The sequence below is a fragment of the Anser brachyrhynchus genome (assembly GCF_964034855.1).
Source record: "Anser brachyrhynchus genome assembly, chromosome: 3".
Taxonomy (NCBI): Eukaryota; Metazoa; Chordata; class Aves; order Anseriformes; family Anatidae; genus Anser; species Anser brachyrhynchus.
Genome location: NC_137696.1, coordinates 38,994,755 through 39,022,005, shown reverse-complemented (window position 1 = coordinate 39,022,005; position 27,251 = coordinate 38,994,755). Strand labels below are relative to the sequence as shown.

At 40.1% G+C, this 27,251-nt stretch overlaps 2 protein-coding genes across 2 annotated transcripts; one reads left to right on the top strand and one right to left on the bottom strand.

The window, feature by feature from the left end:
* Nucleotides 1-1,586: 1,586 nt before the first annotated feature.
* Nucleotides 1,587-6,400, bottom strand: NLRC4 (NLR family CARD domain containing 4; the record flags this gene model as incomplete). The annotated part of the gene is given in 4 exon segments (XM_080587004.1): nucleotides 1,587-4,643; nucleotides 4,646-4,723; nucleotides 5,538-5,629; nucleotides 6,201-6,400. Coding segments are annotated over 4 exon segments (528 nt in total). The 3' UTR covers nucleotides 1,587-4,485.
* Nucleotides 6,401-11,469: 5,069 nt separating this feature from the next.
* On the top strand, nucleotides 11,470-26,780 carry YIPF4 (Yip1 domain family member 4). Its single transcript, XM_080587264.1, has 6 exons — nucleotides 11,470-11,738; nucleotides 14,940-15,093; nucleotides 17,729-17,900; nucleotides 20,119-20,196; nucleotides 21,877-21,990; nucleotides 24,273-26,780. The coding sequence occupies exons 1-6, from the start codon at nucleotides 11,657-11,659 to the stop codon at nucleotides 24,408-24,410; spliced, it is 738 nt and encodes a 245-aa protein (XP_080443390.1). The 5' UTR covers nucleotides 11,470-11,656; the 3' UTR covers nucleotides 24,411-26,780.
* Nucleotides 26,781-27,251: the final 471 nt, after the last annotated feature.

Sequence of the window (27,251 nt, the reverse complement as noted above, 5' to 3'; positions counted from 1 at the left end):
ACTTCATATTTTCAAGTGCAAAGCTGTCTTTGCTCTACCTTTAAAGTGCAGATAGAAATTCTATTGTGATTTTTTTTTTCAGGAGCCAGATCAGGCTTCCAAATGGAAACGCAGTGCCAGGTTTAATTAAAAACAAATTGCTATTGCTTCATTTTAACATAAACGAAAAGTTTGCTACTTGAAATGAGATTAATGTTGAGGAGTGTTTCCTAATCTAGCAATAGTAGAGTCATTGATCATTTCTGTAGAGAAGCAGCTCAGTAATTCAATTCTTTTCAAGGCGAAATTTTTGCTTAATCTTTACTGAAAATTTGCAGAGGTTATTCTTCAGCTCAGCAGAATGAGTACAATAGTTTAAGGGTGGTTCCGTGCCAGGCACAGACTATATCTGGTACACTGCAGAAGATGAGACAGTGCATATCCAAGAGCCAGAGGAAGCGAAGAAGCGCTGAAGCCCAGGCTCTACTGAAGATCCAAGAAAAATTCGTGGTGACATCAGTGGAGCTTAACTGTAGGTAACTGCTTATAAGCATTGGTCCAGTTGAGTCATATTTTTGCAAATCTGCCAGTGAAAAATCCCTCAAGGCTGGGGAATATGCGTGCCTATGAGTCTTCAAATATACTACAGTAGTCAAGGTTACAGATGGACTCTCTTTCCAAGCCATGGCTTTAATGAAATACTCGGCTTTGTCCTAAAGCCTCCTAGTCATCCTTACTTCCTTCCATGTACTGCTGGAAAAGATTTGCTTCCTAACAGTCACGCATGTTCACTCTCATCTGCTAATGTGATGTTCAGAACAGAGGTTGGTTAGACCTTTTCTAGGCTTATCCGTGAAATAAATTTGTAGATTCCCTTTTAAATCTTCAGTTGTAGCTGTGGACAGGGCTGAGCTAAAGATGCTGGGGACAGCTAGAAAGATGACTCTGCAAAGTATCATAATTTTACTTACTTACAAAACTACAGCATATGGGATTTAGGGAAATCTTTAACTTCAGCTAAGTCACCTACGGAACAAATAGAAGGTAACGACTTATGTCGTTAGCACTAAAGTTACTTTTCCTTTCTCACAGTGATTTTGGCAGAGAGGAAAACAGGAGATACTGCAGACTGTGTCTTTTAGTGGAAATTAAGGTGCCACTCTCATTTCTCATTTTGCCATACTGAGTAACCAAGGCTGGGAGGACTTGCAGGGCCAAAAGCTGGAGTCTTACATTCAAGTATTCAAGTACCTGACTGAAGGGTTTCTCTCTCTTTTCTCACAAATGAAAAGAAAACAGAGCCTATTCTTGTAAAAGAGAAGAGAGAGATGTTGGTGATGATGTGATTATCACCTTCATAGAAGTTAAGCCTAGGAATGTGTTTCGTGTACCAGGACCATATGCCGTTAGGCATGGTTTAAGTACAGAACAAAATCTCCCTGCATCAAGGGCACCTGCCTTGCCCTCTTGCCCTCAGTGCATGAGCTTCTACTGGAGTTTTCCCTAAGAGCCTAATGCTACTAGCAGTGCTAAGCTAGATGCGCTCCACATTCCTGCGTTCAAAGTTGAAAGTGTTTGGGGTAATTTTGAGTAGAGAACCTAAGGGATTGTGAGTAGAGCTCCTGAGACATTGATATGCTATGAAGCAGCGATAGGCCTAGAAGTAACTAGGTTTCTGCAAGCATCTCCAGATCAACGAGATTGCCCTCTGGACACTGGGATATTCATGGGCTTGAAAACAAATAACCTTTTCCTTTTTTCTCTGTTATATTTTTGTACTTTGGAGAGCTTTTTCTGAGGTTTTACAGTGACAAACCCAGTCTTGTTATTTGCTTCCTTTACGCAGGTGGCACAACTTGATCCAAATCTCAAGCTAATTTGTGAGGTCCCAATGTTGAAAGAATTTGAGTGGATGCAGGTCACACAAAATAACTTCTTATTTCCCAGTTCCGTAAGGAAGAGTCACAGAGGAAGAAAGGAAAAAGAATAGAAAGGAGTAAAGTTAAAGGAAAAAAGGAAAGCAAATACAGAGGAGTAAAGTTAAAGGCTTGCTTCCTGTATGTGGAGGAATCTCTACCGTTAGAAATAGGCCCAATCTTGTTTTGCTTCCACTGGAGCCCAGCACGTTTGCATACAACAAAAGTAACACGATAAGGAAGTTAATGCTCTTCTTGCGTGCTGGCTAGTTATTAGAGACTCACAGTAAGGAAGGTGATCAGAGAATACTTGTCACATGCCCAAACTACCGTAATTCAAGGAAACTGCCACCTCAGTGCATCATATGAGGCAGGTCAAGCCTCGGGTGAAGCAAGCTTTCTGTGTAAGAATTTTAATTAGCAATGAGCACAATAAAATACATAAGCTGCTGAAAGTTAACAAGTGCTACTGTTTGAGATTTATGCTCAAATCCATGCCGTGGACTTCCCTTTCCTCACCACCATAACGGATTAGCAGTATACTGGATAGTAATCTACAAATATTACAATCATCCTTCTAATCTTATTAAAAAACTTGTAAGAAGCATTAAGGACACATTTATACCACTTGTGGGAAACCGTCCAAATACAACGAACCAAAAGCTGCTTATCTACAAGCAAAAACAGCATTATATGAGTGAAGGGGGCCAAGTTAATCAGAACTATCAAGGGACTAATTCAGGTCCAGAGGGCTGGGAAGGCAGATTAAATGATCGTTCATAAATCATTGAAAGCATACACTATACAGTATTGTAACAACAAACAATGATCTTCTGTAGGGTGCAGTTTCCTGCTTTCTATATATCTATGTTTTGACATTTTAAGTATCTCATCAGCATCGTTTTATCCCTAAGTTGTGAATGTGTAGCAATAGCATTATAGCTCAGCTTGTTAATCATCAGACCTTTAGGAAGGAAAGGGATAGACTGTAAAAACAAACCTAAAATTGGTCATGTTTACAGCCACTGCTACTGTGCTTAATACAAGCACGTACAAAATGGAATATGATCCAAGATATTGTGGACAAAAACTGGGGAGAGCAATTGAGGGACTGTGAAAAATCAGCTTTATATATACCTTAGGCTCCTTTGCTTTATAGCAAAGTGGGGAGGGCACTGCTGGTTAATTTTTGCTTTTAAAATGTTGTGTGGAAGTACTAAATGTGCTGTTTTAGTAAGGAAATCAGCACAATAATATGAAGGCTTATCCACTGACTCCACTTTGTTTGGCATAACTGGAATTTTATCTTTCTTTACCTTTCTTCTAGTAGGATTGAGACTATCCACAGGCTCTGATTACTTTTGATTCCTCTTCCAAAGGTTTGGTTACCCATTTTTGAAAGTGGTTAAAACTTTTCTCTTTGGCTGCTTGCTTTTTGTCCCCTGTAACTAAAATAAACTTGTCTGCTACATACCAAAAGTAAAGGATTCTTCCAGGGACTACAGTTAATGACACTTATTCCTGATCTCAAGACATGAAACAAGTTCCAGTTCTCTGTACAACATAATCTTCCATGTTTCTAGTGCCTGATTTTCCATTGCTATACACTGTATGTATGTATGTATTTATTTATTTTATTTATTATTTATGTATTTATTTACATCAACATATAGTGAGGGCAAAAGGCTGCCATTGCAAAGTGCTCTCTCTTTGGCACTCCAGGATAAAAGACTAAACAACACACTGGGGAGAAGAGGAGTAGTCCTTTAATTACAATAATTAAATTATGCATATTTTTGTTTGCTTGTTTCATAGAAAACAAAAGAGTCTTTAGACTGCAAGAATAAAGCTGAATAGCATGAGGGTCTAAAACAAGTCAGTGAAGACAGCAGTTCAATTACATAGCACTGTCAAATCAGACTTGTACAGATTTGTCCTGAACACTATGAGCAATATCACTTGCTCATTTTTGTGACTTCATGGACTTGTTTTTTCCTTCTCTTCTCCTTTCCTTTTCTCCACTGAAAAACTCTACATATCCCAGTTATAGCTCTAGGAACGTGATTGCCTCAGTGCTGAGCACAGCTCTTTGGTTTTCAGCATAGCATCAGACATGAGCCCTTATCTGGCTCTCTCTAGGCCTTAACCGAATCTGCCTCCTCTGTGGCTCAGGTTTCTAGCTTGGTCCTCTTATTTCAAGATGCCAACTGCCAATAAAATGCCACAAGCTCTTGGAGTATAAAGTAAATATTGTCATTCCCATTTCTCAGCATCTTGTCCTGGTTTGCTCTGAGCTTCTCCTTAAGGTCTCTTAATTGTAATCATCCTCAAAAAAAGATCACAGCAATCCTTCGTTCAAGCTTCAGGACTGATTTTTTTCCACCAATTATTTGCTTTCCTATTTTGTTTGTTTACAGAACTATGCATTAATCTTTCTCTTTTCTATAACCTTTACAATTAGAATTTATGTAAAAGTTTTATACAAACTTTCCTTGCTGCATTTTATTCCTGCTGACTGAAACTCATTGTGAACCAGTGTTTCCAGTTTTATCCTTGTATGCTTGTGCTCAGTTGTCACGTCTGTCTTCTCTTACACAAATATGTTTTGATTTTCAAAATGCACATATTCAGTTTTAAAGTTACTATTAATATTCTTCCTTAGAATTTCCACAGCATCTCTTGAGATACAGTAACTGGCTAGTTGGATTTCTTCAAGTTCACTTAGTTCATCAGAGACTGATCTTACACGTAGGTTATTCCATCCCCTACAGCTGTCAAATGACTCATGTATAATAAACATAGCTTTCTCAAATTTCTGATACCTTCAGCTATGAAAGACAAAAAAAAATTAAAAAATAAAAATAAAAAAGGTCATATTGCTAGGTGAACTATTCTGATATGTTTATAATGTTTTGATCACAGCAAATGGATAGACAAGATTAGACGTTTACTGCCTATTCCGGTGCATCTATTTACATTTTAGTGCCATCAAATATACAGTGGATTTCTTCTGCAGAAAATGATAAAAGCTGTCTCTTGCTCAGCTACTGGATCATGTAATTAATATAAACTACACCTTAGCCCAGAGAAGGTGAGTCATAGAAGATCAAACATGATCTTCCTGTGGAACAAATCAAGAAGAAGCATTCTGTTACCAAGAAGCATATATCAAGAAGCATTCTGTTACATCAAAGAGAGCACTGGTAGACATATGAATTGCCATCTCCATTTCAGTTGCTGGGCTGTGTGGCCCTGGCAAGTATTATTCAAACTTTTCAGCCTTGGTATCCAGTGACTGCGTGTGCAGAAAGTTAACAGTAGGTCAGGGAAATGAGCGGTATCACCTTTGCAAGCTCCTGACTTGTGCTTCATGCAGATTAGCCAGTCTGGGGATTGCTGTGTCAGATCTCCGACTACAGTGTGCATTACTAACTTGAAAGGAGCACTCCAATACATCATGGAAACCAGCATACAGAAGATATCAAAACCTCAATGCAAATGTGTAAGAAATGACTTCTCTAAACTGTATGATAGGATTTCTAAGTCTTAGTAGTGTACAAACTTCAGACCAACTTGTTAAAACATTCAGATTCTCAGCATTATATGCTTGATTATGGTGTGAAATAGCAGAAAGGAAATTACCTGATTTTTTTTCATCACCCTCATCCATACTTATGTTGTCAAGTACAAGTCCTTCAGCATAAACAAGGTTCTTTATTCCATCGATAAGTTCACTTGCCAAAAAAGCATAGATTTATACAGCATGTTAATTTAACACATTAAAAAATCATTTGTAGAATGAGATACACTTCAGCAACCTTAGATTGTTGTGAAAAGTAAATAACAGTTTTGCATGAAAATATGACTGTTGGAGACAACCAACCAACCAGCCAAGGTAAATGGACCATTCATCTGAATAAGTATGGCTGTTGTTATATTCTTAAACTGTTCTCCCTAACAGTCTTGGCATATGGGTGTGTATGCAGGAAAGAGAATTATAATTTAATGGAGTTCCAAAATAATCTTGAGATAGATTCTATTCTGAGATATTCCTGAGATAGTTTCTATTCTATCATTCAATTCTGTCATATAATGCCAGAAAAAATCAGGTTAGGACTTCTGAGGTCATCTAATTCAATTTCCTGCTCAAAGCAGGGCAGATTTTGAAGTTAGATGAGGTTGCTCAGAGCCTGGCTGGATTTTGAAAATCTCTAAAGACAGTGATGAAATGACCTCTCCAGACCCTCTTCTAAAGTTTGACCACCCTCCCGGTACAATAAATAAATAAATAAATAAATGTCCAACTGGAACTTCCCTTGTTCTTGCAGTTGTTGACTCTTTTCCTTTAGTTGTGCATTTCTGAGAAAATCCATGTTTTCTGTAACAACCATAAGGTAATGGAAGACTGCAGTTAGTTTCCCTGTTAGCCTTCTCTTCTGCAAGCTAACCACGCCCAGTACTTCTAGCCTTTCCTTGTATATTAGGTGTTCCAGCTCCCTGACCATCGTAATGGCCCTTCATTGGACTTTAACCAGATTGTGAGTATCCCTTTTATATGGGGCAGCCTGAAACCACGCATAACACTCCAGCTGTGGCCCAATAAGTGCAGAATAGAAGGGAATAACCAGTTCCCACAATACGTTATTGCTAACGCAGCCTACTGTTGGCTTAGTCTTTCCCACTGCAGGAGTGCTTTGCTGACTCGCGATCACCTGTCTGTGAAATTTGATATCATCAGTACTTCTGTTTCTCAAGAGAAGACACATTCACAAAGAACTTGAATGTTGAAAAGCTCAGAGCACAATGCAGCGGCAGATGACCCAATCCTCCATTAATGCCTTGCTCTAACAGTAGTGCTGAAGAATACTGGTTTGTGGGATTCACAGCATAAGAAAATGCATGTCCCTTGTTCTTATTGCAGAATCCTTCACTTCTGGTATGTCTGGAGCTTACTATACTGTAGTTACTACATTCCTCTTTATTGTAATTTTAATATGAAACAAAGATTCAGGCTAGAAGCATTTAATTAGTTATTGGAATGACTTATCCAAAGATACAGCAGATTTTCTGTCTTATAAAGTGTTAGCATGAACTCTAAACATCTTTCAAAAAGATGCTTACCCAGAAATTATGACTGGGATATAGGAAGCAATGAGGGCAAATTCCCATCCAGTGTTACAGGTCTAGATTAGGCTATGTTAGCACAACACTCTCTGGCTTGTTGCCAAAAATAAATACGTCTGTTGTGAAAACTAAGTTGAAGAGATGCTATTCTGTATTCCATTGCACTTATAAAAGTTAGCTAGCTTATATGTATAGTTGTCAGCTTTGTCGTTGTGATCTGTTGCTCATCTTCCACAGTAAGAGGTGTAGTATCCACAGCAAGATCATTTATCCACACTGGCTTGCTGTTAAATTAAAAAGACTTTCAGTGAGCAGCAAATTGTCCTTATGCTCATCAAAAACTTACTCCGTATTATCTGCAGGTTTCTTTGCAAGTTTCCAATTACTTAATATCCTGTTTGCTTAAAGAGTATGTTGTACAATACCTTTCTGTTGCCACAAAGACGTGGACATAAAACAGTGTTCTGTGACCTAAAGCAAGTTCCAACACATAACTAGTTGAAATTTTAGGTTACAGCAGTTCTCAAAAGCCCGGATTAACAGTCAAGTTAGTAAATCTTTCCACTACCCGTAGAAACGAGTGCATGTAAGAGGCACTTACATCCTTCCCTCTGTAAAGGCTCCCGGAGGGACGATGACTGTAATCGAGCAGGGCAGGGTGTGCTGCGGCCCATGCTCACTGCACAGCCAGGCAGGCCCAGGCAGAGGCCTGCAGCCCTGGATACAAACACAAAAGCCATTTCAAAGTGATTGATTTGTGCTATTAGCATAAAGATTGGCCTAAACTGGTACTGCTCGAAGATGTTATGAGCAAGAGCTGCCTGGCAGCTCGGCCTGCTCCCGCTGCCACAGCAGCCGGCTCCAGGCTTCCCCCAGAAATCAGAGCAACACCCGTGCCTGGCTTCGTCACACATTAAATATTACAAAATGTTCTAGTAAATTCGCACCCCACTCGATACCATACTTCTAAAACTAAAATTAAACAGGAGCCCTTCCTAAAACAACCCTGTGTGGCCAGACAGTGTCTGGGGAGCAGCCGTTACATGTGAGGAGCTCCAACAGCCCAAGCAGTGCAGCGGGCAACTGGCAGCCATTTGAGATGGCTCCGAGTTTTTCCACGCAGTCTGGGCCCTCATGGTACGGGAAAAGGCCTGAAAAGGTCCGAAACCTAGCCGCAGCATCCGGGCGCAGCCACGCACCTAAAAATCCTGATTTCTGTTTTTTTTTTTTTTTTCCCCTCAACGCTCGGGCCGGGTCTCCCTGACAAAAGCGGGACGGGCGCGCCCCCCGCTGGCCGACGGGCCGGGGGAGGCCGAAAGCTGCGCGTTTGGGCAAACGCTGAGTAAAAGCAGCTCGGATCGAGGGGGTTTCTCTGTCTTCTCCCTTACATGCCAGGAGGGAGGAGTACTGTGTGGCTCGAAAACCTGCCCGCGGTCCTGACTTTTGTTAAGCAGGGGCAGAACGGCTTACCGCTGCCTCCGCCAGTGTGTCGTCTGTGGGGAACTGCGGCTGGATCTTAGCTGGCTAAAAAGGTCCTGGGAAAAAAAAGAATTCTTCTTGTATTATCAATGCCATGTCTGAAATGAAGATAGTAAATGACAGCAAATGTCTTTATAAATAGACTATCAAAACCAGCTAAATAGAACTACTTATGTGCCCTAGTTAATATAGAGAGAGATCATAGCCAGGCTCACAGACAATGAGAAAATATGGAAAGTATTTCCAAATATCAGACAAGATCTCTTCTTCATCAGGCATCCTGAGCGAGGTTACAAAATTGTCTTCTACATCACACCAGCCCGCACATATTTCAGTTGTGCACAGAAAATCATACAGCACACGCACAGCATTGAGCCTGCTGCGTGACACGGTGAAAATAGGCGAGAAAGAAGTAGTCACTTATGCAGTCTGATTTGTCACTCCTATTTGGTGTATCTTCTAATAAAATGTGAGATTGTGGTGTGACTCATCTCATCACGCAATATTCTGTCATTAATTATCATTGTTCCAAGTGTCTTCAACACTGATCTAGTTTGAGACTTCATCTTTTTCTCCCCCTCTGCCATCCCTTGCAGTGCCCTGATAGCTACTCCTTATGTTTAGCAAGAGGTACGTTACTTTTGTCCCACACACCCCTTAAGTCTTGTTCTAGTAGTGCAACATTACTGCTCTTATTAGGAGACAGGTACAAAACCCCTTAAAGGTTTTGAGACACATCAACAACAAGTAAGAGTTACAATGAAGCAAATTAAAGTTTTGCCTTAAGCACAAACCCCTCTTTGACATGGTACTCTTTGTTGTCGTGGCTTTATGTTAGTCGATAACATAAAAACAAAGGAGCCTAAATTTGTCCACTGACAGATGTGTCTGGCATGCTGTGAAGGGCACAGTTTCCAGAAGCATCAGAGATATCCCAGCAACAGCAGGGAACAGCACAAGCACAATTGTGTAGGTAAATATAAGTGTAGCTATAAAGAGGGAGACACATCAGAAATTGAAAGGAAGCCTATTACAAAGGTCTTGTAACAAACAAGTTCCACATAATAGTCAAGACAATGAGTTACTCTTGCCAGATGTCTTGATCGCTCAACTATTTAAAGGGGAATCAAAATGCACAAAAAGCTGTAGGGCCATTTTGTATTATTAAGGTTTCAGTTAAAGGTTTTCAATTAAAAATAGGTTCCATACATTTTATATGTGATTTTTTTATTCCTATTGCTGCAAGGAAACTGATAATCATTGTAATATGTCCAAAGAGAACCCGAACACAAATTATATTTCATATAAACCCAAACTTCAATTATCTTTGGATATGGGAAAAAAAAAAGAAGTTTCCGGTCATGCTCTCTCTGTAAAAACCAGATAAGCTTTTACTTGTTCAAAATTACTTGAGATGGAACTCACAGTGATTTTCTGTAATGGGATATGTATGGGAAAGTATGTTCCTTTTGCAAATCAAACCACTTCTCTAGAGCAATTATCTTCTTTTAACTTTTTCGGTTCCAAATATATCAATATTTACAAAATTTCTTTACAATGAGGGTGGTCAAACACTGGAACAGGCTTCCTAGCAAGGTGGTTGATGCCCCATGCCTATCAGTATTTAAGAGGCATTTGGACAATGCCCTCAATGACATAGTTAAACTTTTGGCTAGCCCTGAAGTGGTCAGGCAGTTGGACTAGATGATCTTTGTAGGTCCCTTCCAGCTGAACAGTTCCTGTTAAATCTTAAGCCTTAAAAAGTGAGATCTTTGTTCCTGATTCTTCAAAGTATAGAGCACATCGAAAGCCATCACGCCTGTTCCCTCATTATAACAGGGACTAGCAACAGCATCTAAATCTTACTATTTTAAAACTTCTTTAGTACTACATTCAAAACAGTGCATCACAGCACTCTCATAAACCAGCCTATTTGGTGATGCTCTGCAAGTTATCGCAGCTGCTGCTAACAAGGCCTGGCAAAGGAGCTATCTTGGATATAGCAGCTTGAACCATGGGAAAAGTTTGGGATGATTTTCATCCATCTACTCCATTTTAATTGTGAACCAAAAGGACAACCATTCTGGAATGCATCCAGCGTGTTGCATTTTCCGTCTGATTTGTGGCTATGCCAGATTTCTTCATAGACAAGGGAGTGCCAGGACAGAAGTCCAGACACCTCAAGCCTGAAGGTTTGAACAAATGGGGGTGGGGGAGGAGCTTCATACTGATGGACCCCTGGGGAGCCCCGGTGTGGTTGATGGCTGTCCAAAGACGCCATTGATGCATGCGGGCGTGGGATGGGGGAACATGAACACCATGGCAGCTGCATGTGGATACTGAGAGGGAGCAAAGCTGAAGGAATGGGCGTCTTCTCGCAGGTAACTAGTGATAGGACTAGAGGGAGTGGCCTCAAGTTGTGCCAGGGGAGGTTCAGGTTGGAAATGAGGAGGCATTTCTTCTCAGAAAGAGCAGTCAGGCGTTGGGACGGGTTGCCCAGGGAGGTGGTGGAGTCACCGTCCCTGGGGGTGTTCAAGGAAAGGTTGGACCTGCTGCTTGGGGACATGGTTTAGTGGGTGACATTGTGGTAGGGGGATGGTTGGACCAGATGATCTTGGAGGTGGGAAGCAAGCATTCAGGATGACGGCTTTCTTCAAAAAAAAAAAAAAAAAAAAAAATCCAGAGTTAAAAAACCTCCAGATTTACGTCTGGAGGAAACCTCCAGCGTTACTCTTGAAGTGTTTATGATTTGATTTGCCAGGACATTTTTCGACACTTGAACTCCCAACTAAAGGCGTACTTCAGTAGCGGAGGGGCCGCAGGGCTCCCACCGCCCCCTGCAGGCCGGGCCCCGCCCGCCGCCGGTTGCCCGCTGGCCGCCTGCTGACGCAACCCTGGGGGGCGGTGCGGTGAGAGGGGCCTCCTGCCCCGCCCGCCCTCCGGCTCGCCCAATCGGCGGAAGCTTTATAGCGGGGTCGGGCGGAGGGGGTCCGCTGGCGGCCAATCGCGGCGCGGGGCTGCTGGGTGTCGCCCCGTGAGGCGGCTGCGCCGTGGCCGTCGGGCGCCGCTCAGCGCCGCGGCAGCCCCCGGGCAGGCTCCAGGCCAGGCCCCGCCGCCCGCACCGGCACCGGCCCGCAGCCCCCGCGGAGGGCGGGGAGATGCAGCCCCCGGGGCCACAGCCGCCGCTCTACGCGCCCAGCAACGGGGACTTCACGTTCGTCTCCTCCGCCGATGCCGAAGGTGAGCGCGGGGCCCTTCCCTTCCCTTCCCTTCCCTTCCCTTCCCTTCCCTTCCCTTCCCTTCCCTTCCCTTCCCTTCCCTTCCCTTCCCTTCCCTTCCCTTCCCTTCCCTTCCCTTCCCTTCCCTTCCCTTCCCTTCCCTTCCCTTCCCTTCCCTTCCCTTCCCTTCCCTTCCCTTCCCTTCCCTTCCCTTCCCTTCCCTTCCCTTCCCTTCCCTTCCCTTCCCTTCCCTTCCCTTCCCTTCCCTTCCCTTCCCTTCCCTTCCCTTCCCTTCCCTTCCCTTCCCTTCCCTTCCCTTCCCTTCCCTTCCCTTCCCTTCCCTTCCCTTCCCTTCCCTTCCCTTCCCTTCCCTTCCCTTCCCTTCCCTTCCCTTCCCTTCCCTTCCCTTCCCTTCCCTTCCCTTCCCTTCCCTTCCCTTCCCTTCCCTTCCCTTCCCTTCCCTTCCCTTCCCTTCCCTTCCCTTCCCTTCCCTTCCCTTCCCTTCCCTTCCCCCGTGTGTATTTCAGGGGGTGAAGTGTGCCCCGCGGCCTGCCCTTTCCCACCGAGCAGCGCCGTGCTGGCATGCTGTGGCGACTTTGACTTTCTGTCTCACCGCCGCAAAAACGAACGTGCAACAGGCAGGGCTATGCCGCCTTCTTTTGGCAGAGGGTGACCCTTTGGGCTCTGGCCGCTTGAACAACAAGCTGTCGACTTTGTATGTTTAGTTACAATTGTAGGCGAGGTTAGGAGTTGTGCAAATCCTGGCTCTGGTGCCCTATACTAGAAAAGAAGAATTGAAGAGAAAAACTACTGCAGAACGCTGAACTCTGAGCTTTGGTGAACTTAGCAATTGCTCTGACAAGGTGTACTAATCAGTAGGTACAACCCACGTTGCTTTTCTTTGATTTCTTTTTTTTCCCTTTTTTGCCTTGACCTCAAAAGGGATCCAGGATCTGGATTTTGGGAGACCCCTTGGTTTTCCCCCAGAAGCATTTGCTGAGCCCCATGTTAGTAGTCTGTCAGAGCCAGTGTGTTAAAAACACCTGCCCAGTATGACGTGTTGCATTGGACTCAGCTTTGTACTTTTTGTGAGCACAAGTGAGGTGTAATCTCATGCCTGTTCAGTGTAGTCCTCTCTGGAAAGTGCCACATAGGCCTATCCTAACGAACAGACGTAAGGGAAACTAAACAGCTTGATATTTCGAAATAAAAATACCCTACATTGCATTTTAGTTTCTTGTTATTTCCCAGGTCTTGACCTATACAAAGAATGAAACTTTTTTTGTATTATTTCCATAAGAGGTAGCTGTTTGTGGGAAAGAGTGGCAGAGATTAAGTGGACATGTATGGGTTAAAGAACAGGCTGGTTTTTGTTTGTTTTTAACCTCTTGCACTGCTTTGTCCCACCTGAGATGTCATCTTGCAACATAGACCTAAGATCACGTTAATAGGTTTCACGATGTAAAAGGTGGTTGTAGGTATTCACTAATAACTGAGTGCTAACGGGAGCCTTGGTAAAGAAGACTTGTGTAGAAGTTTTCCGGTGTTGCGATGGGTTGTCAGTCATCACTGAGAAGACAGAAAGAGAAGGCTGACTGGGCTGTTCTTGCTGCGTGTTTTGGCAGCCACAGCTGCGCACAAAGAATCACGAGAACACCTCCTGCGAAGCAGAGTTGCCCTGTAGCACAGACAGGTATTTTTTAGAATGACAGAAGGGTCCCACTGATAATAGAAAACTTGTGAGGCTCTCCCTACCTCGACGTTCAGGCATTAAGAATACATTTCTTCTCCCAGGCAACAGCAGAAGGCTTTGTTTGCATCTGGTGGGATCAATGTGTATGTGCCGATGTGTAAGGAGTGAAGAGAAATTCCTTCTTTAAATTACTGCGATCTTCATGAGGATCCTGTGCAGATGGTGTTCCTGGAATCAAAGCAACAGACCATTAACTGTCACGATTATGAAATGGCTGAGAAGCACTAATGGGGAAGCTTAAATTTAAGCTGGCGTGGCCTAGCAAGCTGATTTGGGACGGAGTTCTGTTAATTTAATTGTGGTGCTGAGTGTGGAGTAAACGCTTCAGACATGCTGGCTCAACACTGTAGGACATCCTGTCACTGTTAGAATGTAGATTTTATAAAGTTATGCTGCATTTAGGTAGATGATGTCTCAAACATAATCCACAAATGTGGCCTGAGTTCTCTGAGCATGTTGCAGGAATATTTCAGAAGTAACTGCTGTAGGTAGGTGTTTGGGGAAATTTGTACATAGGATTTTGTGTGTGTATAAAAACACACAACAATAAGGAAAAACAAGATTTTCTTTAGTGAGGCAAAAAATCTTGGGTGAGAAGGGAGTGTTTGCCTCTCAGTATATTTGTAACAAGGTTTGTACAAATAATTGGCTCGCTTGTTTGTTGTGTGTTGTGTTTTTAAGCCAAAAAAAAAGGAAGCTTATGAATTCTTAATGGAATACTTAAACTCTTTTCATTCCCTCCTATTTTATTTCCTCAGTAGTATATTTCTTCAGTAAATGTTTTCATTAACTGTTTTGTGTTCTTCATCTGTAGATAACCAAATACAATGCAAATAAAACTTTGACACAGAACATGTATAAATTGGGGGGAGTGGGGGGTGGGTAGTGCTGTGATAGAGCAAGATCATAGCGTATTAAAGAGCGTTCTTGTATCTCTCCTTATTGAACGGACCGTGGGGATCTCTGATAGTATTTTTTTCTACCATTTTTTAACCTGTGTTAAAAGCAGGCTACAAATCAAAACACCTGGAAATATTCTCTTTCTGTGAGAAGTTGGATGAAAGGAGAGAATTTGGGTGAAACAATGCCAGTGTGCAGGAATGGGCTCTGAGACAGTGTGGTCAGGAAAAAATGGTAAATCCACAACTCTCAGCACGATGAGACTTTCATAGTTAACTCCTTTTTATGCTTCTAAATGCTTAATGATAAAGCACAGATTGAAAGGTGTTGTCATACCGTTACACTGTGTCACCAAAACAAGTGCTCCACGCTAGAATTTTGTCATCTAAACCAGCATTGTTACCCCTCACAAAACCAGAAGTACCCTTTCAAGTTACGTTAATGTATAACTTTAAATATTTCATGGTGATGAACAGCACATCTAGCTTTATACATCTGTTTATCTTCCAGTGCTTTTGAAATCAGATATTCTTAGCAAGATATTTATCTTTCTCTCCCTTTTTCTCAAAGATCTTAGTGGGTCCATAGCAACTCCAGATGTTAAGCTAAATCTTGGAGGAGAATTCATCAAAGAATCTACTGCAACTACATTCCTGAGACAGAGAGGGTACGGCTGGCTTCTGGAAGTGGAAGATGATGACCCAGAAGATAACAAGCCGCTTCTGTATGTAATAATTATTTCTAGATATTTATCTTTCTTAGCTGTGTAGGTAAAAGAAACAGCTCATAGGTTCTCAAATAGTCCCACAGCCTTCTGGAATTCTGTTTGACGAATTACTTCAGCAATGAGTCTCTTCAGTGCAGGAATAAAAATGTTTTTCATTATGGTGTTTTTTCAACTGTAAAAGAAAGGCTTGTTATTGACTGTAGGGGAGGAAGGGAGAAGTAAAGCCCAAATTTTATTAATCAGTTTAAGTACAGAACTTTCATGGCTTGTGTGCTCTTATCTGTTGATCTTGTCATGGTTTAAAAAAAAAGACTATTCTGCAAGAAGTAAAGCAGCATAAACTTTACATTCTTTCATGCTATCTTATATTATAAAGCTGTGTTAAAAGGAATTATTGTTGAAAGACAGAAATGTCCCTAAAACTTCATACGTCTACATCCCTTGTTCTGTTCACAGAAACATGATTGTCTGAAGACAGCTTGTATCTTAAGGTTATGGCTCTGTGAGGCAGGCAGCCTGGTTCTTAGTCTGTGTTCTGCACCTAAGCAGTTTCATTCTTGGTGTCTCGATGTTTTCCTGTGTAAAAGAAAATGATGCTTTTAAAAATGGAGGGGAAGGAAAGTACTCTGAAGAGTTCAAATGAGGGTGCTAGGAGAGAACAGACACCTGGAGAGCTTAATGAAATTGCTGCTTTAAAAGTACTTGAACTTAAAATGTGCAGGAGTAGCACCTGCGTGACTGAGTCTATTCTGTAAACCTGTAACTTTTAATTAAGAAATAGACTGCTGTACTGAGGTGACAACATGTGAATGCTCTCTGTTGTGTCATGTTGTATACCACAAAAAACAAGTTTGTGATTCAAAAGCAGCTAGGTGTTCTAGCTGCCTGTTGTTGGAAGTGAGAAGAACATACCAGGGCATTGATAATTTTGTAGCAAACAGAAGGAATATAATCTGGCTAACAGAGAACCTTCATCGGATTTATGCAGCAGTTCTTATGCTGTTCTAATTATTCCTAGAACGCGGGCTGTAATGAAGCCTTCTAGTCAGAATGCTTTTATGGATTTAAAGAACAGCAGATAGCTAAGACAAGTTCGCTGATGTGGTGGTACCACACGAGCATTTTGTTCAATAATAGCAAGGGCTTTTCTTTCTTATTTGGGCAGCCTTGCTCTTCGCACTTGTCTCCTGTTACAGCTACCATCTCATCTTTGGTGAGGTGACTGACAGCTTCGGGGGAAGGCAGTTTTATTACACAAGGAACTATGAGAAGCCTTAGGCAATGACAAGAAATTAATTCTAGAAAGAAAGTATTTCAGTTACACAACCTTCAGAGTGGAATATAAAAATGCTATATACTGTTTAGGTAAATGTAGAAAAAATAGATGCTTTTAATGCAACCCTGAATCGAAGGAATGGGCTAAAGAACAATTTTTAGTATTTAGTTACAGGTTAGTAACAACAACCCTGACATAGGCTGGTAATGGCGATCCTGAAACTACCTGGAGAGAATCAACCAGCAGTGTTTCACTTCGGAAAGAGAAATTGCAGTGAATCTTGTCTTTTTGCTTTTATTTCTCACTTCAGCTCTTCTAAGGAAAGAGATGTAAATTAAAGCCCAGTACAAAATTTTCATGAACAGATTTAGAATATGATATACATTTTTCCCTACTCCTTTAGGGTTGTTACTAAATGTAGAGCAGATAACTGCCTGAAGTCTCTTGCAACTCTTCAGAGCTTCATTCATAACCGTGTAGGGGAAACACCAAGGTACAGTTCTGTCCCAAGGTTCCGCAGATAAACTAAAGCAATGGTAAGGGAATTGCCCATTGCTTGGGAAGTCTGCTTCCTTCCACTTGTGTTAGGAGAATTATGACAACTTACCAGCTAAGAGCCTCCCTTACAGAAGACTCTTCTGGTTGATCTGTAGCTGCTTAGAGATGGTTTGTAGCCAGGGACTGGAAAAGGCAATTAGAGAGGAACAAGATCTCTTGCTAGAATTTATTGCTAGTTTAATTGGCTTTCATTTGTTTTTACTCATACTGGAAACAAGCCAGGGATTAACCAATTGGTGTAAACTGGTCTGTTGAAAACTATTGTTGCTGAAGAACGTGAAATCTCACTTAACAACAAAAAACTGATGTGCTTTGAATGGTTTAGGAGTGGTGACTGGAAATGTTTTATTTCTTGTAGAATTGGAAACAAGACATTTCCATAATAAGTGTGCTCCTGGCAAACTGTTTAACACAGGAGCACACAAATGTCCCACTTCTGCGCGTGCATGTCTTTGACTTTGGTTTACGATGGTATGAATGTCACGTGTGTGGCATGCCAGAAAATAGATCTGCTGTCCTAATGTGGACTGCTCAGATGTGTTGTGGATGTTTGTAACTCTCAGTCATGTAATTGATTTTTGTATAATGAAATATGTCTGTGTCATACTGGCTATTGAATGTGTGATGAAGGTAGGGCACTGCTTCATTCTGGATGAACTGTTCCTTTGCTGGTCATGGCTACAGAAAGCCTTATGGTGACAGGTTTGCTTTACAAACCTGTTTGCCCTTGACCTTACTTTTTATGCCCTAATTCATTCCTGTGATGTATAGTAATGCTCCCTTGCTTTCCAATTTCAGGGAGGAACTTGACATTGACCTGAAGGATATTTACTACAAAATTCGATGCGTGTTGATGCCTATGCCATCTCTTGGGTTTAATAGGCAGGTAGTGAGAGACAATCCAGATTTCTGGGGTCCTCTGGCAGTTGTCCTCTTCTTCTCAATGATTTCCTTATATGGACAATTTAAGGTAGGTATAAGCCTCCTGTGTAAAAAGAAATCGAAATGAAATGTGGGGACACAATTGCTAGGCAGTTCGCGTTCTTAAGAAGGTAGAAAGTGTTTTCTTCACATACTGCTGTGGGGCACTCTAAATACTGTTTCTTAAGATGTAAAAAGATAGCAACAAGAAATGTATTAAATAACCCACAGATAAGTTAATCATGGTTAAAATGTCAGGTTTTTATATAAGAAAACGAAGTAAAGATGTGGTTTATAGAGGAAACAGATTGATGCTGGTAAGTTTATAGTCATGTTAGTGAATATTTCCATTCTAATTCTGACCTTTCGTTAACTTGCTTTTTATTACTAAAAATGTTACCCCAGAACATCCATGTGGATGCCATGAATTTTAACTTCCTGACAAATAAGGCTACTTGTTTAACTTGTACTGTATTACAACTGTTTAACTTGTGCTAATTACAGCTGTTCTCTAGTATATTTGATCTTCATTAGTGCACATTGCTCTTCTGTCCTCCATGCTCAGTTACAGTAACTTTCCCCTGGTCAATAGAATTTGTCCATAATTCCATTTGAACTCTACAGCGAATAGCTTTTCAAAGGCACTGTGCAGATTTAATTGCCTTCCATAGACGCAGTTAACTTTTTTCTTTACATTCAACTTGGAAATAGAGAGGTGTTATTGTTTGTAGTTTCAATTTGAATGAGAGCCTAGCTGGGCTTTTCCAGCAGTAGTTAATTGCATCTTTGGTAATCTTGGACTATTTGTGTACTTAGTTGTTCTAAAGAGAATGTAGAATAGCAGTAAGCCATATATGTAAAGTAACTGTGTGTGGTTATGCTAGGACTTCTGTGAAAGGTGACACAAAATCATTCCCGTTGTGGCCTCTGGCTTCCATTTGGTGTACCAAATGCTGACTGAGAGTTTGCTGTCAGTATCTTGTTTCTCTGAGATGTGAAATGAGTAGACTAAACCCTGTAGTATTCAGGTCTTCTGGGTGGGCCACGTAGCTGTCTGTCAGACAAAGCAAGGACCATTCCTCGATCCCGTGACATATCAATTCTCTGCTGTAGTTTGTGTATCTTCTGTACGTGAACAATTGGCCTAATGTTTGTTAGGAACAGTGATTTTTACCATGTGGATGTTAGAGTGCTGTACTTGTGGTAGGAGGGAAAGCTGGCAGCTAGCAACAGGATGAATGACAGCAGCGAGGCCAGACGAGCTGAATGGTGGCCTGTAAGCTGGAGGGATGAGTGATCCTGCTCTAAGACTTTAATCTGGTTCTCTTCTTTTAGACAGTGGAGGAAAGCAGGATGTAAAAGGAGGCCATGTGCTATTTTCACAAATAGCATAATGTTATTTACCTATTTTTTGAAGTGTTATGATTTTTATCTGTTCTAAATAAGGTTAGTACTCAATTCAGTTTTTTCCACTTATTTAAAAGTTCCAGATTGACAGAAGAATTGAATAGGGGGTGAATTTATTTTTAAGTGCAACAGTTGAAAATACAAAGAGTGGACTGAGATTGATGTTTCCCTCTAAAAACGTATTTCAAAAGAGAGAGCTTCACTTCTAATCCTCCTAGTAGCTCACCTGCAAGAACAGCTACGTTACTTTGAAGGTTCTGTTAAAGAATCTTAAAACCATTCTCCAGCTTACTCCGTTAAAGAAGAGAGCAATGAAAGAAGCACGAAAAATAATTACAGACTCCTTCCCAGGACTTCGGGTCTGCTTCTTCTATCTCATCGTAAAGTTCTACCAAGAATTAAAGGCTTATTTCTTCCGAGTGTTCTCAGATTGAGTAAGGAATAAAATTGTGTTTTGTGGATGAAAGAAGGAGAATCCTTACCCCTTGCATTGGTTGGCTATGACTTTTAAAAACAGCCAACTTTTTGGAATATGAGGATGTGAAGATGTTTATCTAGGGTGATCTTAGCTTTACATTTAACTTATTTCTTCCTACTCTGATGCAATATTATAACACATAGGAAATACTGTTTGAGCTTTCCATTTGCATGAATTTGCCATTACTGTGATTTTGTAAATGTAAGTTCTGAATTTTATTCTCAAGCTTTGCTGTAATACTGAGTAAAACTGTTCTTGCTGCAATTCAGAATTCATTTTTGTATGATGAAATTCTTGAGCGCAGTGAAAATGATTAATATAAATGAGTTATCCTTTCTCACAGTGAAAAATATTAGAAATGAATTGTTCTTTCTCTTTTAAGGTTGTTTCTTGGATTATAACTATTTGGATATTTGGATCCTTGACAATATTTTTACTGGCCAGGGTTCTTGGAGGAGAGGTAAGTACCTGTATGTGAAAAGGAGGTAGAAGGAGGTAATTAAAGTCTCTTGACTACATTTTTCAGTAGTTTTTTATTTTCTTGGTGCTTGGCTTTGGACATTGTAGCCAACTAAGAATGGATGCGGTTGAGAACCTTAATGTGTACATTTCAGGTTCCTGGCCTCCAGAAGTAGAATCTAAAATGCAGAGGTGGTCAGCTACTCCTGTGCAGTGCATGGAGTGCTGGATGTGGTAAAAAATCTAGAAATTCATGCTGCAAATCCTGGAGATTGGTACAGGTGCCTGTGATCCAGAGCTAAAGTCCTCTCTTGAGGACAAATGCTTTCAATTTTTTGGTCGCTGAGCTAAATGGGGCCCTTTCTCCTTCCTCGCATTGCCCTTTATTTCACTTTTTTAATTGGGCTGACAGCAGTTGTATAGCAGCCTTGTACAGAGCACCCACCAGTGTTTGTTTTCATCCTCGGCCTTATGCAGTTCAGACCCATTAAAGGATGAAAGTCAGTGCGTGTTTTTCAGCTGTGAAGCCAATTGAGGTTCTGGCCTACATCCCTGCCTCCAGCCGCTTGCATCAGCAGGGCTGGCATGGCTGTGTGAGTGAGTGGTGTTTATAAACTGAGTCACTGAGTGATTCAGGTGTGAACAACAGAAAATGACTTAAGGCTAGGCCCGCAAACTGCTGCAGTGGAAGAGTCAGGAGGATAGAAACTTCTTAAAATGGCTCTGCAGCTTAAAACTGATTGAATCCTCTTATAAGAGGAGTACTTTTATAAATGTGATTGCAAGGTACCTTTGCCAGCATAATTCAGACACCCTTAAGTCAGTACATTTTGTGGCTCAAAATGTGAAATGATCAGAATGTATAAACCGGTGAGAAGGGGGAGAGGGGTCACTACAGAGCTGCAGAGTTCACTGTGAAGGATCAGCTGTTGCAAGAGATAGGCAAAACAAGTAACTGTCTTTCAAGCAAAGTTAAACTGAAGAAGCCCAGCTGGGCCAAGGGATATTTCCAACTGTAGTAGGGGAAAATCAGACACTTTAATATCCATTTAATAACGAAACTAAAAGCATCTATGGAAGTACTTTGAACTAGTCTGTTTAAGATAATCAGTGACGATACATTTAAGCTGGAAATCAGAAGATTTCTGTACCTTAAGGAGACCGGGTTCTAGGTCTTCTGCTAATGGTGAAAGCACGTAAGTACTTTTGAAATTGATATATTAATATCTTAATGCAGGAAATCATTTCTTTGCTGCCTGTGACAGCCAGGTCTACGATTGATGACTGAGAGGTCTGTTCTAGTTCTGTGCTCCTAGGTTTCATTTGCACACTCCATGGAGTGGCAGTTGTGAACCACTTAAGGTGGGACATGAAAATATGTAACTCTACCCATCCCTCATGTTTTTTTGTGTAAATGTTTCCTATGCAAGTGTTAAAAATGTCATTAGTTTTTGTTTTTTTAAATAAAGACATTTTTCTAAGGAATTGAATGATTAACTACAGAATTATAGGGAATAGTATAGGAAAAGAATTTTCATGCTAGCAAATTTTCTTTACCAGAAATTTCATGAATACACAACACATTATTATAGTTACTCATACTTTTATAACATGATGAAATTGCTTGGTGACAAAGATTTTGTACTACAAAGTCTGTTTTTTATGTGCTTGAAAATTTCAGGTTGCTTATGGCCAAGTTCTTGGTGTGATAGGATATTCTCTACTTCCCCTCATTGTCATAGCACCCGTACTTTTGGTGGTTGGATCATTTGAAGTGGTTTCTACCCTAATAAAAGTAAGTTTGGTAACATCTATTGAGAATTTGTTTACAGTTATTCTAAGTAACTTTCCTAACACTTGAAGTATTAATCCGTACAGGACAATGCAACATGTCAAAATATAAGTACAACTTGAACTCTGATTCTTTTGGTTAACACAGTGGATATGACTGCTAAGCAAATTCTGTTTTCAATGTTTCTTTTGAGTACTTGGAGAATATACAGTCCCCAGGGGGATACAGAAATACTTGTTATCAGGTTAGCTTCTATTTAAGTATTCTGCTGAGTTATATTAGTTGCATTAAAAAGTAACTACGGCTATTGCTTTAGATGCAGATGTGTAATTAAACATCAAAATGAATCTGAAAGTAAGCTGTTCAATCCTTTCCCTCGTTATCTGGTTTATTTTTAGTTACTGCAGCATGAGTATGATGTTAGCCATTGTTCTGAGGCCTTCCCATAACGGTAGCAGTACAAATCTCTCAATATCCTTTGCAGAGAAGGTGAACATTTCCTCTGACTCTACAGATGTGGGACATGGGCCACAAAGCAGTAGGTTGTCTGATACCACCTGCTGTCGGACACCTTCAGTGAAACTAGCAGTGTTCCCCAATAGATCCTGGAAGTGCATAATGTTCTTGAACACTTCATACAACCTTCTAGGTAGCCTGTGAAGTTATTGCTAAACTTCTGGAAGGTTGACTGAGAACACTTACTGGCTAAGCTGTACGCTTTCTGAGTTCTTGTTATGCTGATTTGATTAATTTCTGTCCTGTTGGCTTGCTGGTTTACAATATAATTGAAATACAGCTAAACTCTATGATAAACAAGAATAATAGCTGTGTTTGTGATTTGTTAACTTGCAATTACTATTAAGTGATACATTCAGAAAGCAAATTATTAACCTGGCAGTTAACTAATATTAACTTGTATTTATTTTTAAGTTACATGAAACCTCTGTTACCTGATTACTGTTAGCAGTCTTACATTAACTTCAGGGCAAATCTGTGAAAGGTTCTTACCTTTGGATCATTAGTGGGAAAAGGCAGGACAAGCTGCATATAGTCAAAACTGCCTGTGCTGTGACACGTACTGCTTCCTGTGGCGTAGGAGCTCTGTGCTTGGGGAAATACTCCCCAGTCTTAAAGTTGGGGAACTGCAAGTGAGATTTCAGTTCCAGTCACTTTTTTTTCCAATTGCAGCCAGCAAAGTAAACTAGCTGAGTAATGCACCTTGATTGGTTTCATTGCTGCAATTTTCCTAAAGTATCTTAGAGAATTTGGTCGTGATCCATCTCCACTGTCCCAGTTTAGGCAGTGTGCAGGTTTTTTGTTGTCTTCAGCAATGACAGTTGAACCAGTCGCATAATCCCTCAACCAACTTGAGCTACTCTGACAGAAGCATGGAAGAATTTTTTTTTGCTGAGATCCTATTGTCTGCCTCCTCCTGAACAGAACTTCGGTCTTGCTGTATGCAGGAGATTCACGGCTTTGTTCTCATTCGGTTTTAAGTATTTTTTCCTTTTCCATTAATTTTCAAGTTGCTGCCTGAGGATAATAGATGTCTAATTACTTTTTGCTGTAACCTCATTAGCTTGAGGCTTGAGTCAAGTTCACTGACCTAAAGACTTTTTTTTAAAAATGTATGTGTACTAACTTCATGTAACATAGTATTTACATGTAATGATACTTTCTACTAGTCCTTTAAACTAGTTAGTTATTAACTGAAGAAGCAATGAAGTTTTTGCTATGGATTATATTTTTGGGAGACTTCTCAATGTATCTGACTTCTCATTGTATCTGAAATGAATGGAAAGGTGAGTTTGTTACCTTGAGGTGGGAGCACTATAATTAAAGTAAAACCAGAAGTAAAAAAAAAAAAAGGTAATTTAACCCTCTGGTATGTATCACAGGAGAAAGTCAAATATACTGCTTGTCTCTTTTCTTAAAAAAATAAAAATAGCGGGTTTTGAGTTGGAGAAGCTTACAGCTTGCATTATGGTATCATCTTCCATTACAAAAAGCTTACCATAGATCCTTAGCTGCTTGCCTCAGTTAAAAAAAAGAAGTCAAAGTAAAATAACATGCCTCTCAAATACTTCCTTAGACTTGAATGGATATACATAGTATATTCTCCTCTGTGTGGGGACAGAAGGGTTTTTGTGAAGCTTTTTTTTCCCCACCTAAACTTGTATGTTTCATTCTAATTATATTGAAAAGACCTGCTTTTTTTTCTTTATCGTGGTATTTAGAGTGATTTTCTCATGGTGTTAGCTAAGACTGTTCATTTTCTTTTTCAGTTGTTTGGAGTCTTCTGGGCTGCATACAGTGCTGCATCCTTACTAGTCGGTGAAGAATTCAAGACCAAGAAACCCCTTCTAATTTATCCAATCTTTTTATTATACATTTATTTCCTGTCCTTGTACACTGGGGTGTGATCTAGTGAAAGATGTGGCCAAAACCCATGTTTTAGTCACTTGCAGACTGAATGCGTAAGATTAAGGAGGCTGGAGATAATACAAGTGACTGTTTTGTATCCAGTTGTCAAGATGTTTTAAGATTGAAGAGCATATTTGTGTATATTATTTAATGAAGTAATTGTAGCTATATAGATTTGTATTAAAGTTCTAGGTTTGTTTAAGACTCTTCAGATTTTAATGAACAAAATAAAAGAATCTTCTGTTTTATAAGAAAGTGTAGCAAAAATACAACTCCGTACCTGTGCCAAAAGCACTAGGACCAGATTACTATATTTGAGGAGAAGAAAGAGAAGTTAACTGTAACAATCTCCAAGTGCAATTTTTCTTTTGAGCTTAAACACAGCTGGCTTTTTTGGCACAGCAAATTCTGTAGATAATATATATATTTATGGAACAGTCCTGATTTGTTCACAGAAGAGCCTGTATAATCAAGACATGAAGATACTACTTTTAATTTAGTGCCTCAATTACTTTGATTTGGCTGTTGAGTTTTTATAAATTCCAATTTGTTTCAAAACATGTATATACTGTGTATTTTGTATCTATGGCTTGTGTGTAGCATAAGTACTCCTTGGTTAAGGATGTATATTGGGTTTTTAAAGTTTAAAAATTACAAGTATTTGAAGTCTTCATTCACTATCTCTGACCAAAGGAGCAAGACATTTACTGCGTGACGTAATTAAATTGCTTATTTAGAGAATTTAATTTACTTAAGTTTAAATTTACAGAAAGACAGGTGAACACCTTTCTCAGTTGTGGCTGGCTTAATGTCGGAAGAAAAAAAAAAGACGATCTTTCACATTTGTTTGACCTCTAAACAATGTTATTTTATGACAAAATAAAAAGAATGCTTCCCTAACTGTTTTACAACATCTTGCTCTATTTTGTTTTGGGTAGCATGGTGTATAACCTGCATCCTTTTTTTTTTTTCAACAGCTGTTAACCCCTTGCAAAAAGAAATAAGAGCTGTAAGGTCAGATTCTTCCCCCATAAGTAAGTTAGAACTACAGCCTCAGTAACAATTATAAGTCTTGCTAATTTTGACTATCCAAGGATTGTGTAATATGATGACATGTTAAATATTTCCTGTGTACTGTGTTGATTGCTTATGTAATGGTCCTTATGGTAATGTTTCTTCGGAAGGAAACTCCACTGAAATTCACTTTGCATGGTACTTAGTCATTTGCAATCTTCAGTATTTAGTATTACCAAATAGATCATAAGTATCTTTTTTTGTCATCTTGTGTCTTGAGCGGGGGTAGGTGGAAAGCATTCCCTGTGTCTTTTTTTCCCCTCTCAATGCTGGAAATAAAAATCAACCATGACGAGGTAATAGTAAGGGCTGTCTTTGATCCCTGATGGATGTATTTCCTTATCATAACTGTAGTTTCTCAGCTTTTTAGATACTACAATGGCAAGTTTTGCTAACTTTTACCACTCGCCAATTGCAAAACGCATACTGAAATTCCAACGCTACCACAAGCCTTTACCTTACCCCAGCTGCTTTCCTGGCTGACGCTTGCATTGGTTTTAAACAGAACTACTTAAACTTGATCCTGGACACAAACTGTAAAATAACAATCTAGCATATAATACGTTAACGGAGAAAACTGGTTGAGTGACCAACTCTTCACCTGATTTTTTGACTTCTGTGGAAGTTTTGGTGGAATTGCCATACAGTCATACTAAACTAATTAAGCTAAGCTGGCAGCCTGGTGCTTGTCTAGAAGTGTTCTGAGGGTATTCATATCACGCTTTAAAAAAAAAAGTTTACCTGGGAATGCACATTCACTTTGGAGTCCTGTGTAGGAATCTGGTCATCTCTGTCATGGCTATGCTTTCTTTTTTTTTAACAGGAATATCCAACTAAAAGACTCCAGCTACGCAGACACAATTCATGCTTAACATCAATGACAAGGATGTGTTTGGGTTACTAGGCTGCCAGAAAGCTTTAAGATGAGCTCCTCTTTGCATAGTTGTTCATGTGATGTTCATAATGGATGTGTGCATCTCAAGTGATTCAAAGGATGGAAGAATGCTCTACTTAATCTTGAAATACTCTCATTTTCTCTTTGCTAATGTTCTGTGAAATTTATAGCTGCAACTTAACTGTTCCTTCTGACAGATGTGGCATGTGTAATATGCAATGTCGATATGCACTTAACATAGTACATATTTTGTACACAATTGCAGATTTGCACCTTTTAATCTCAGTATCTCTAGGGTCACCTTTTGCATACGCTGTGCAAAGAAATATGTACAAACAGCTCTCAAATGGTTCTCATAGTTTGTATTAACTTTGCATTCAATAAAGTTATTTTTAGATAAGGTATGTGTAAATATAAGATGCTTTTTATAAAAAAAAGTTGAATTCAACTTGTTTACAGAATGTATGTTCACTGAATTAAGACATCTCTATTCCTATACTTGTCATCGATCTCAAGGTTTAGGACTATAAATAAATTCTTGGGATAATAAAGATATGGTTTGTTATGCATGGAAACTTTATGTCCCTCTAGCAGAACATTCCCTTTCCAAGATGGAACACCTTGTTTCAAGGTAGAGAATCCTATCTGTAGGAGAGATTTGGACACACAGAAGCTTTGGACAAGCTTTTGCATATAGTAGAAAGAAAAATGCACAAACCTTTCTCCCTTTACTATGTATCCCACAGCTTGTATTATACAAAAACTTGCACCTACCTGGAACCTACATGAAAGCAACTGTTTGGGCTTAGAGACAGCATGCAGCTGGAGGAGGTGTGCTTTTAAGTTTGTCTTAGTGTGAGTGGTCTTTTAA